General features: G+C 43.7%; 1 protein-coding gene across 2 annotated transcripts; it reads right to left on the reverse strand.

Annotated features, from left to right (window-relative positions):
- Window positions 1–2,534: 2,534 nt before the first annotated feature.
- Window positions 2,535–7,714, reverse strand: LOC136518210 (phosphoethanolamine N-methyltransferase 1). 2 transcript variants are annotated; one of them, XM_066511860.1, is made up of 12 exons: window positions 7,235–7,714; window positions 6,907–7,031; window positions 5,313–5,450; window positions 5,089–5,226; window positions 4,710–4,853; window positions 4,495–4,605; window positions 4,261–4,402; window positions 3,896–4,176; window positions 3,446–3,607; window positions 3,289–3,342; window positions 2,976–3,050; window positions 2,535–2,873 (listed from the first exon to the last, which is right to left on the reverse strand). In XM_066511860.1, the coding sequence occupies exons 1-12, from the start codon at window positions 7,275–7,277 to the stop codon at window positions 2,778–2,780; spliced, it is 1,509 nt and encodes a 502-aa protein (XP_066367957.1). In that variant the 5' UTR covers window positions 7,278–7,714; the 3' UTR covers window positions 2,535–2,777. The 2 variants fall into 2 exon arrangements, with proteins under 2 accessions (XP_066367957.1, XP_066367956.1); XM_066511859.1 differs by having other exon boundaries at window positions 7,208–7,713.
- Window positions 7,715–12,433: the final 4,719 nt, after the last annotated feature.

The raw sequence follows: 12,433 nt of genomic DNA on the forward strand, positions 1-12,433 counted from the left end.
CTTCCATCAATGGACCACGAAACAAATCAGGATATTAACCATTATATTTGTTTTTGTTCTCTATTTTAAAATCTCCCGTCTTAATATGTGAGCGATGCTTACAGTTACTGTCCTTACAATGTGTTCCATATTATGTTTTGGACAGGTTGGGAATTCTAGAATCATGGTACTAAAATTGAGATCGTCTTCAATCGCCGTCAGTTTTTTCCAAATTGTAGCAGCACACCAGACATATAGTTGCAAAGGTAATTCACAGTGCATTCATCCTCGCCTTGCACCCATCATGGCGAACCGATCTCATCCTTCCCAAGAAACTTCAGGTGCTTAATGCCATATCCATCTCTCAGTCTACCCATTTTCCCTTATCTCCATGTATGCTTATATTATATCTCCCTATCTCCATGTAGCCTGAGAGTTGAAAATGTCAGCGGCCATCGGGCACACAAGAGGTCATGGTAAATGCTATCTCTTTGTTCTGTGTCCTTCAATCACCTACTGAACAATTTACTACTTCTAATTAGTGTACATGTACATCCAAGCTAGCCCTGCTAAACACTGAAAAGGCTAATCCTTTTAATTTATATATTGAGCAGGTCCACACCCTAGTACATAAAACTTTGACAGTAACGGTCTTGAAACACCATGGACTGATGTATCCAGTTTACGTCTTCACCTTATTCTTCTTAAGGTAACTATCAATGCTCTTGCTATCAATTCAGCTGATTACAAACTGCAATAGGAGAGGAAAAAAAGGTCCTCTTTCAATTTATATTCCTGCACACTCTTTTTTTTCTATGCTTGCTCTTAGCTATGTATTGGATTTGTCTCGCATGCGTATAATAACCACCCTCCCTAATTATAAATGGGCTTTACTGTCACTTCTCATGATTGAGATCTTCCAGCTTAGACATATACTGTCTATGCACACTGAGTACAATTTTTTTGTTATAATACCATTGCAGGGGTTAGTCTACATATGCACAGCCCAACAATCATGTACCTATTTCAAAAGGTAACCAAATCACCTTTTCATTCAAACATACTTTAGGACGACAAAACATTTACTTTGGTTCTGCTACCTTCAAGCAATCTTTTCCAACGTACTGCTCCATCGCAATTTGTATACGACTGCGCTGCCCTGGGGGCATTTTCGAAACATTAGCTAATGTCGGTCCATTTATCATTGCAGGGGTTAGTCCATATATGCACTAGCCCAAACATCATGTGCGCGTTTCAAAAGGTAAGCAAATCACTTTTTCATTCAAACATACTTTAGAAATACAAAAACATTGCTTTGGTTGTACTTAAAGCCGTCTTTTCCAACATGCTTCTCCATCCCAGTTTGTGTAATACTGCACTACCCTGGGAGGCTTTTTGAATGTTTACCTGATGGTATTTTAGTTCAACGAATCCATGTCCTCAAAAGTTATTGCTATTCGTATACCAATTCATGCCTGTACGTTCCTCATCATGCATTTGTCCCTTCTTTCCCTGGTAATTTATTTTTATATTTTCTGCATAGTCACATTGTTTCATGCTACATTCCTATGATTCTGCAGCTGTTAAGTAGAATATGCTCCAGTCATATCACCCTCACCTTATATCATGAGTTCTTGCTTTCAAGGCTACTATCATATTCTGTGGAATAATAAAATCGTATTGCCTTTTGTTCAAATAATTTTGTGATATCTTTGCTTGCCTTTTGTTTAAATGCTTCGTATGCGCACATGTGTAAATGACCAGTCGTGTCTCCCATTCTCTTGCTGTTGAAGACAGTATACATGGATACACCATACGGGCAACAATTTCCTTACGCAATGAAAAATGCTTTCATCTGCGCTTTCGCTAATAATTATATATTTTTTGTGACTGATATTGCTATGTTTAATTAAAACCTTGGTCTCTACATGTCCTTTCAGGGACACCGCTTCCAATGGTTGCAGGTTTCAGAAACAGTTTTCCTGTTGCCAACTTATAAATCCCATTCCTCTTTGTACCAACCAATGTCGCTCCTGTAAATATCGAATGGACAAAACTGCTGTTATTCCAAACAGATTACTGTCAACCAATTCAGAAGTGTACTAACTTGCAACTAAACCGTTGATCTTTCCTTTTTTTTCATCATGCTCTGCTGTGCCCGCGGCAACGCGCGGGGACCCTGCTAGTTTATTTTAACTTGGCCGCTAGATAAGATGTGATAGGCTGGTAGCATAGGATTGCCACGTGGGACGTTTGAATGTGATGTCCACCTGCCCCAGAAGCTGCCTGCCTGGCCCATTGCAGGATTCCATCGTTGCTTTTCCTTAAATAGACGCACCTAACTCGGCTGGTGCTGTGTTTCTGTTTTTCCCCGAATCGCGATACACGGTACTGTACTTGACACTAGCTGCCTCCGTCCAAACGAATAGCACGAAAGCGACAATATATTATACATAAAATATACTTTCGAATAGCACGTACCAAAGCACATCTGAAGTGAACCGGGACCACCGGTGACAATGTGACATCGACTCTGACAACAACCTTACTAGCTCGTAGTACACGTTCTGCAACTCTGGGTGCGCAGTTCACCTACAACAAATGAAATGCTAGTAGCGCAGACACAACCACATTCTGCAACTCTGGGTGCGCAGTTTACATACACAACAGAAATGCTAGTAGCGTAGACACAACAGCACACGTTTTTATTCTGACGAAGATCCTCTACTTCTAGGCTGAATCACCGGTCTAGAAGACAGCCATTCTTATTCCGAAGAGGCCTATGATGCCAGGCCAAATCACTTGGTCGCAATGAACAGCCCCCACCTCTGCTCACCGGCAGAGCTCCGTTTCAGCTTCGCGTTCCAGCCGTTCACAATGTCGTCATAGTCCTCCTGCCAACAGGTGGAATTGAAAAATCAGAGGTGCAGGCGCCCAAAAGAAGCATAAGCACAAGTTAGGGAAGCCATGAAGCAATAAGCTCCTCGATGCATCACCTGGGTGAAGTCTGCCAGGAAAGCCTCTTTGTTCTTTTCAACTTCACCTAGCTCCCTCCGTAGCACATTCAGGAACTGAAAAAAAAAATAGCATATGGAAATGGGTAAAATATTGATGACATAGTTGGTTCCTAAGAAAATTGAAGGCATAGTGGTAAAACACAAGGTTGGGGTCATGTATCATTGTATCAAATCTTCTCTCAACTTAAAAAATCAAAGATATTCAACCCCTTATATCAGTTTTCAACTTCAACAAGCATTATAATAAAAGGAACTGCTCAACAACAAGAGGATTTTCAGACAGGGAGATAACCTGCTCAGTGCGATCTTCTGCAATGACATCATGAAAACCAGCATCCTTGAGCATCTGGGTTGTCATATAACCAGTCGTTAGAGGAGCTCACCCTTCTGATCCAAATATTCCAGTTCAACTAGACAGATAATTCGTGGCTGTAACAGTAGAAACAAACCTGTCCATAAGCCTTCACGTCGTGAAGGTCATAACCTCTCTGCTTAATGTACGCCGCAAATTCCTCTGATGGTTTTCCAGGATTCTTACAGTAGTCACTGATTAGGACTTTGCCACCGGGTTTTAGCCATTTGAAGAAGCTTCTGAACAGAGCAGGCTTGTCCTATAAAACAAAGCGGGGCATTTGTCAGGAATATGGATTTTGATGCTAACTTTAATGTTCAGATGTCATCAACAATCTAAAGGACGGCATCTCAAATATTTTTTCCTGAAACCAACTTCGAGTACATTTGTCAATTTGGTATATATACAAGGATCAATAGGAGTGACACAACTTAAGTTCTTTTCATCTGAAGATGCATTCCTTCGATTCCATTCCATGATATAACTGTGGAAATAAGTACTAATTACTTACAAGGAACATCATTGAATTATACAGAATAAAACATACTTGTATGTGAAGGATGGTGTCACGGCTGTAGATGACGTCGAAACTATTTTCTGGGTAATCCTTTGTGGTGCAATCAGCAACTTCAAATTCAACAGAGCACTTGCGTCCAATGGCACGTTCAATTGCAAATGAAACCATGTTAACCGAAAGATCAATACCAAGAACATGGACATCATAGTTTTCAGCCATGTAAAAGTCGCCGCCTCCAATTCCACATCCGACATCAAGTACTTTCTGGCCAGGTTTAAGATTCAGCATGCCCACAAATTCCTTTGTGGTCTCTGTTCATGAAACAGGTATATTGTGTGATTTATGTATATCATAAATGATTGGCGAGTTAACAGTAAGACAAGGTGTGGGCTCACCGACTCCACCAGTGCTCACAAAACCTTCACCAAAGACACGCTCATAACGTAAGATTCCACTTGTTTTGTATTGCACGTTGTCCAGAAATCTTTGAAAATCTCTGTCTTCTGTTGATTTTACCTTTTCCCATAACCAACACATCTGTTGATATTATTTACTTATGCTAGTCAGTAATTTCAATTTGACTGAAACAACACAAGAGTTAACAAGCGCATTCAAGAATAACAAAGTACCTGGTTTTGATTCTTCTTGTTTTTGACATAAGCCCCAATACATTTACAAGTCACTAGAGAAAGTTCAAAAGAACCTCCATCTTGATCAAATGAATGGCCCTCTTTAAATACCTGCGTACATAAAAATATTAGCTACTGGAAAACAATGATAGAGTATGGTTTATTAGTGACCAACTGACTGTATATATGAAAGATAAAACCCAGCTCTCTTGTACCTTAGTATAAAACCTTGGTTCTCGATAGTGTGTTGGGTTCACCTTCCTTTTGGAATCTCCAGATTGGTGAAAACATGATTCTCTAAAGAAAATATGGCCTCCGACCTTTAACCATTTTACCATTTTCCCCACAAGCTTTTCGACCTATAATATGAGATAACAGTTAAAAACTTACAGTAAAGAAAAGCGAGGTTTTAAGTATGGATTTTTTTTCCAAAAAAATGTTTAGACCTTTCGAGTATGGCTGTTGTTTATTGAAGTGAGACAAGATGAAAGATGGAAGAGATTGGTGCATGTAAATATTTTATACTTCTTCTAAAAGGAGAGAGTGATCATAGCGCACCAGCATTCATAACTCATAAGTATTTCCGGTTCTTACCTCCTCGTCTGAAAGGTACATTAACAGCCAGTTTGAAAATATCAGATCAACAGAGTTATCTTCAATCTTCAAGTCGTTAGATGTTACATCAGCACACTTGAAGGTTATGTTCTTGTGATGTCCATTTATGCTTTGATTCTACAAGAAGAGAAAGAAGTGAAAACTTATGTAGCTACGCACATAAGTATTTCAGATGCATGAGAATTCAGAGGTAGAAAATCCACCTTCTTAATCACACTTTCAATAAAATCTAGTGCTAGAACGTGCCCAGCTTCTTTTGCCAGATCTCCAGTAAAGCGTCCTATTCCAGCACCAAGTTCTAGAACTGACTTCCCTTTGTAAGAAGGAAGCAAAGACAGGATCTGCAGATCAGTAGTGAAAATTAGCCCTCCAGGTAAATAATATTAAATAGTGTTTTTTGTTTTGACAAAAAGGAAGGAAGAGCAAGAAGCCATGTCTTAGTTACAAAAAAAAAAGTTCAGTAACAATTTTGCTATTTTTTCTCGAATACACAAAGGGCTTGTGTATCTTTGTATTAAGGTCGAGAAAATTTTTGAAGTACAACGACGCGCCGCACCCCCGGCGCGCTAGGGAGGACATAAAAGTTTACAAGACGCTCATTCCTCCCTAGCGGACTAACAATTTTGTTATTCATTTATTATGATAATATGTGGCCGTAGCAAAAGCAAGATGTATCATGTAAGTGACCACTTGGAGGCTAAGTGACTTGGAAATCATAATAGCTACTAGTAACAAAATAGTGGGGGCAGTTTCAGCGTGAGAGGACCACAGGCTGGGAAGGTGGACGCGCTAGATATTTTACAACACAGAGATGTAGCAGTAGGACCCTTGGTTTCACTAGTTTCAATTGTAGTACTATGACCTCATAAGCCTCCAAGTCAACTGTACCGGTTCACAATTATTTATACAGGCCACATCTCTGTTGAGCTCATATTAGCAAGCACGTTGACCATCGTCAAGCCACATCACAAGCACCAGGCACCATTCTAGTGCAATTGGCTAATTGGCTAGGTGTCTACTCTTGAGGAAGCTAGGCTGTGTTTAGTTCGCGAAATGAAAATTTTTGATGTCACATTGGATGTTTCGGGAATGTCGGAAGGGGTTTTCGGATACTAATAAAAAAACTAATTACATAGCTTGCCTGGAAACTGCGAGACGAATTTATTAAGTCTAACTAATCCATCATTAGCGCATGTTAGTTACTGTAGCACTTATGGCTAATCATGGACTAATTAGTCTTAAAACATTCGTCTCACGATATTCAATTAAACTGTGCAATTAGTTTTTTTCGTCTATATTTAATACTCCATGCATGTGCCGCAAGATTCGATGTGATAGTTTAGGGTGAAATTTTTTAGAAACTAACTCCTTACAGTTTTGAAGCAGTGATCTGCTGGTGTTAGGACATAATTGGAATGGAACATAAACACTCAAAAAGCAAGTGTCAGCATCAGTGTCTCTGCCTCAGCTGTCAGCTCTAGTGCTTTGTTCCAAAAAAAAACACGTTTTCATTGATCAGTATCTCGCCGATGTGACTGTCCTGAAAAAAAATTACTGTCCAATTATGAACATTTCAAGCAGTTGCTGTCAACTTTTTTTTCCAGGGGGGTGAAAAGAGACCACGCCAAGCCATTACAGCACGGACCAATCATTTTTCTGCATCCAAGATATGGCAAGATTCCGGTATGGACAGAACATAACCCACAAAAGTTAATCATTCAGGAGGCATCAACGGAAATGACCGATAATACGAAGAAACGAGGGCGAGAGTAAGAGGAGGATGTTTTCATGCAGCACCTCGGGTCGCTCCTCCTTGTCGAGGTCGGCGGCGCGGGAGTCGAGCATCATGGACTCGACGGTGAGGTCCTTGGAGTGCTCCTCCCAGTAGCTCTTCTGCACCTTGCGCTCCACCTCCCCAATCCCTGCATGCACGACGCGCGCAGCGCCGCCATCAGCACCGCCCAAAATAAACCCAAAACCCATGTCAGATCGCATCAACCTAGAAGAGTACTCAACCTACAACCCTTCCCGTCCGCCCACCACCTGTTCAACCCGGCACTACGGCGAGAAACAGTGAGCGGATCGGCCGTCAACTTACCATTCGCAACAGCCACCACGGGGACGCCATTCGCAACGGCCACCACGGGGACGCCGACGGCGGTGTCCATCTCGACTCCTCTTCCTTTCGGAGAGCGTACGGACGGTGGTGTGGTGGGTTTTATTTCTGTTCTGTTCGCTTTCGTTGTTGTCTACGGCCGGCGTTAGAAAAGCTGCAATAACGCGAGAAGCTAGAGCCGGATCGAGGGGCGTGTTTTCGGTTGCGCTGGTGGCGTGTGCGGCGGGCTGGTGCGTTCAGGCGCCCTCGACGGCGAGGCGGGAGCGGGAGAAGCCTGCGGGAGCGGCAGTTGTGGGCGAGGCCCCGCTGCTGCATCAACCAGACCACCAGATCACCAGCGCCCGACCGCCCGGACCGGACCAGCGCACGCGGCGGCGGGGGGAACGGGAGCGGGTCGAGAGGACAGGGGGGGGTCAGGGGACAGGCTGGGGAGGTCCGCTCGCCGGGTGGAGATGAGAGTGGAGTGGGCTGCCTCTCTCTGCCTGGTGTGATGGGTGAAGGGGAAGGAGCGGCGAACGGGTCCTGCGGAGCGGGACGGGGCTTTATAGCCGCGCGGCGGCGGGGCTCGGCGGTGGGGTAGCGAGAATCCCCGTGGAGATCTGGGTGGGGCAGGGTGCGCGCCCTCGGTCCTCGGATCGCCTGCTCCCGTTGGAACAGGCGAACAGCCGCGCTGCGCGCGCTCGTCTCCAGCTCCAGCGTCTCTCGTTCGGTCTCGGTCTCGGTCTCGGTAATTGATGATTGATCTCTGCAGCGTGCCTGCGTCCCAGTGCGGGTGCGGCCGAACTGAACGGCCCAGGCAGCTGCCGCCGTGCTGCTACGTTCTATGGCTACCAGTCTACCGGAGCTAGCTAGCTGATTGCACATGCATGGCAGCATGCATGCGCTCCGCTCTGCCCAGGCCCCAGGACGGCAAAAAGTTTCGCATGTCGGCTTTTTTCATTCAATCAAGATTCAAGAGAAGAAGAAGAAAAAAAAGGAAAGTTGTGCATGTTTGCAACAATTCAATCAGCAGAGTTTATGTACCATCTGTAATGTGTTGGGTATTTGGTCGGCGATGCTTGCTGGCGTGATTAGGGTATGTTAACTTTACCCGGCTTTATTTAGCCGCTAGATATTCAAACAACATAGTTAAAAGACCAGCTAAAGTTTAGCTATTTCAACCCAACTAAAGCTAGCTAAAATATAGTTGAGTCTATTAGCCGCAGTATCCAAACACGTCAGCTAAAGTTTAGCTGAAAAACTTTTAACTGGCTAAAGTTTTACTTTGAAATTTAGCTAGCTAACTTTATTTGGGTGCATAACAGGGTCTTAAGTCTTCAGATAGGCTGGTTACGGCGGCTACCGGCTAGTGGCCCGTGAGATGCGCTCTGTGGTGTTTGGTTCCCTCGACAAGTTCCAGAGCCTGGTTGGCAGCATGCAACAAACCCTACTGAGCCGCTCTAGGGAAACGAGAATCGATTCTGTTTCTTTACGAGCCTGGCTCGCGGTAGCAGGAGTGCGCGTGCGCCGTGGCCCGTGCGAGAAAGAGTGGAGCACAGCGAAGGATACAACCAAACAACCGATGTGCTCATCTAGTATATACCTATACAGTCACTGGAACGTAAGGATGTTACATACTACAGCCAGATCTCCTGGTCTCCAACCAATGGGGCCTCAAGTGAATTGAACCCGCAAGTCAGCAACGTTTCATGTTCATTGTTAGCTGAGCTGTGCCAAACGGGGCTGTAGTTTATATGTGGAAAAAAAATGTTAATCATTGCAATTGGTCTAGATTTTTTTTTTTTTGGTTTCTGACCCTAATAAGAGGCTATTTTATCCTATTGTTGTGCAGGGTGGATCCTTCCAAAAAAATACCATTGTGTTCAAAACCACGATAATAGTAATCTAGCGATCCGTTTAAAATTTCGATAATTGTCTATCTAAAATTAGTAAATTTAATGTTTGATGCGGATTTGTGAAAACACATTTCTCAGTCACGTAAATAAGGACACAAACCACATTTCGATAATTATTTTTCATCATTTGTTTTTTTTCAAATATAAAACTTACGGAGTTACGGAGTAAGCTATCACGACATGCGATCATCTGGTCCTAGATTCTTTTCTGCGTCACGTGTGGAGCAGTCAGTACCGGTTGCGGGTAGTTAGACGCGTGGCGCGGATCTGGTGGGCAATCTTGGTGTTTCGTAGGACAGGCGGGATATTGTGTGGGTGTTGCCTGACGTGGAGGCCAATAATTGGGTAGGTGGATACCCTTTGGTACCCTGGGTCCCACTTGATTGATGCTTTCGTCTTCTCCATGATACCGCACTGAAAAAATGTGATTTTTCCCCTTCATATATATAGAATAATGACGAGTTTTTTTTTTTGAAACAAGATAATGCCGAGTTTGTCTGCTAGGAATAGAGAAAAGGCGTTTATGCAGAAAACCGTATGCGCGCTGTTGCTCTCGCTCTAGCGAGAGGCCACGTCATCGGGCATGATTGAGGTTGACACGATTTTTTAGCGGCATGTTGAGGATCGTCTCCTTGTGTGCCGTGCAGCTTGTGCTGCAAATCAGTGGCGGATCCAGGATGAGATCAAGAAGGGAGCTAAGTAATGGACATATTAATTGATAATAAAGATTTAATAATATTTATGCTTGATGCTACAGTAATTTAACAAGGAATTAAGGCTCCGCCAATGCTGCAAATGACAGTATCTTGAATGCAAAGGTGCCTGAATATGGTGAGAATGCGCAGGACCATCATCGTATAGTATCTTTTTTCTTAACAAGATACTATACGGTATGTCAAAGGACCTACGAATCCTAGCTAGTACTTCCTCCGTACTAAAAAAATAAAGTTATTTTTGACAAGGCTTGGATCAAACATTGAGAATATAAATCATGAATAACTTTTAAGTTGTTGAGTTTGAAAATATGAAAACTATATGTATAGATTTGCCTTGAAAAATACATTCACAAAAATTTACATATATCACTTTTTGATAAATATCTTTATAAAAGTAAGTAGTCAAAGTTATGCTTTGAAAACCTGAAAGGTCCTAATGGCTAGAGGGGGGGGGTGAATAGCCTAATAAAAATTTCTACAACAACACTTAACCAAATGGTTAGACAATTATGAGGCGAAGCAAGTGTTGCGCTAGCCTACTCAAAATGCAAGCCACCTACCACAATTCTAGTTTAGATAGTGTCAATTCACACAAGAGCAATGACACTACCCTATGTTAGTGTGCTCTCAAAGGCTAACTAAAGAGCCACACCAACCAAGCATGCAAGCTCTCACAACTAGCTACACTAAAGAGCTTGTCAACTAGTTTGCGGTAAAGTAAAGAGAGTGATCAAGAGGGTTATACCGCCGTGTAGATGAATGAACCAATCAATCACGAAGATGAATAACAATGATGACCAATCACCTCGGAATCAATGATGAGGACAATGATTTTTTACCGAGGTTTACTTGCTTGCCGGCAAGCTAGTCCTCGTTGTGGCGATTCACTCACTTGGAGGTTCACGCGCTAATTGGCTTCACACGCCAAATCCTCAATAGGGTGCCGCACAACCAACACAAGATGAGGATCACACAAGCCACGAGCAATCCACTAGAGTACCTTTTGGCGCTCCGCCGGGGAAAGGTCAAGAACCCCTCACAATCACCACGATCGGAGCCGGAGACAACCACCACCTCCGCTCGACGATCCTCGCTGCTTCAAGCCATCTAGATGGCGGCAACCACCAAGAGTAACAAGCGAAATCCGCAGCGAAACACGATCACTAAGTGCCTCTAGATGCAATCACTCAAGCAATGCACTTGGATCACTCCCAATCTCACTATGATGATGAATCAATGATGTAGATGAGTGGGAGTCCTTTGGCTAGGCTCACAAGGTTGCTATGTCAATGAAAATGTGCAAGAGAGTGCCCTTGAGCCGGCCATGGGGCTATAAATAGAGCCTCCATCAAATAGAGCCGTTATACCCCTTCACTGGGCAAAACGCGCTCTGACCGGACGCTCCGGTCAAACTGACCGGACGCTAGCCCTCAGCGTCCGGTCGCCCGATGGACGCCACGTGTCATCCCCTTCAAACGCTGTTCGTTAGATTCCAATGGCTACGAAGCTGACCGGACGCTCCGGTCAAAACTGACCGGACGCTGAAGCCCCAGCGTCCGGTCGTTTCCAGTAAGCTCCCCGAGGCATGTTTTTTCGACCGGACGCGTCCGGTCCACCTTGACCGGACGCAGCCAGCGTCCGGTGCTCAACCCTAGCCTACTGTGCCGTCTGACAGCTCGACCGGACGCAGCCTTTCAGCGTCCGGTCGCTGAGTGACCCAGCGTCCGGTCAGTAGACCGACGCCAGCATCATTTCGACCAACTCCATTTCAACTCTAACTTCTTCACCCTTGCTCAAATGTGCCAACCACCAAGAATTTTGCATCCGGCGCAATAGAAAATAGACATTTCATTTTCCCGAAAGCACCGAATCCTGCTGAGCAAGCTCGGCGGGAGGGAGAGAGGGACCCAAACCCATCTCAACCCTGCAAACACCTTGTGCACGTGTGTTAGCATATTTTTACAAATATTATCAAGGGTGTTAGCACTCCACTAGATCCTAAATGCATATGCAATGAGTTAGAGCATCTAGTGGCACTTTGATAACCGCATTCCGATACGAGTTTCACCCCTCTTAATAGTACGGCTATCAAACCTAAATGTGATCACACTCTCTAAGTGTCTTGATCACCAAAACAAAATAGCTCCTATGGTTTATACCTTTGCCTTGAGCTTTTTGTTTTTCTCTTTCTTTTCAAGTTTAAGCCCTTGATCATCGCCATGCCATCATCATTGTCAAGCTATGATCTTCATTAGCTTCTCTACTTGAAGTGTGCTACCTATGTCATGATCACTTGATAAACTAGGTTAGCACTTAGGGTTTCATCAATTCACCAAAACCAAACTAGAGCTTTCAAAACCGTGTCGCTGTCCCAAACGACTTCATTTTCGAGTATGGAGGGAGTATCTTTTTTCCTTTACAAAACATAGTGTATAAACAAACACTGTGTACGTACATTTACCCTATGATACACGGCCGCACGCATACGTAAGCCAACTCTATCCGAAAAGACTAAGAACACATCTCAAGATTAAAGATTGGCGAAGTCATCGTAAACATCTCGTCGACAGATATGCCATTTACCATTAAAAAAAATT

This window comes from Miscanthus floridulus, chromosome 17, assembly GCF_019320115.1.
Source record: "Miscanthus floridulus cultivar M001 chromosome 17, ASM1932011v1, whole genome shotgun sequence".
Classification (NCBI taxonomy): Eukaryota; Viridiplantae; Streptophyta; class Magnoliopsida; order Poales; family Poaceae; genus Miscanthus; species Miscanthus floridulus.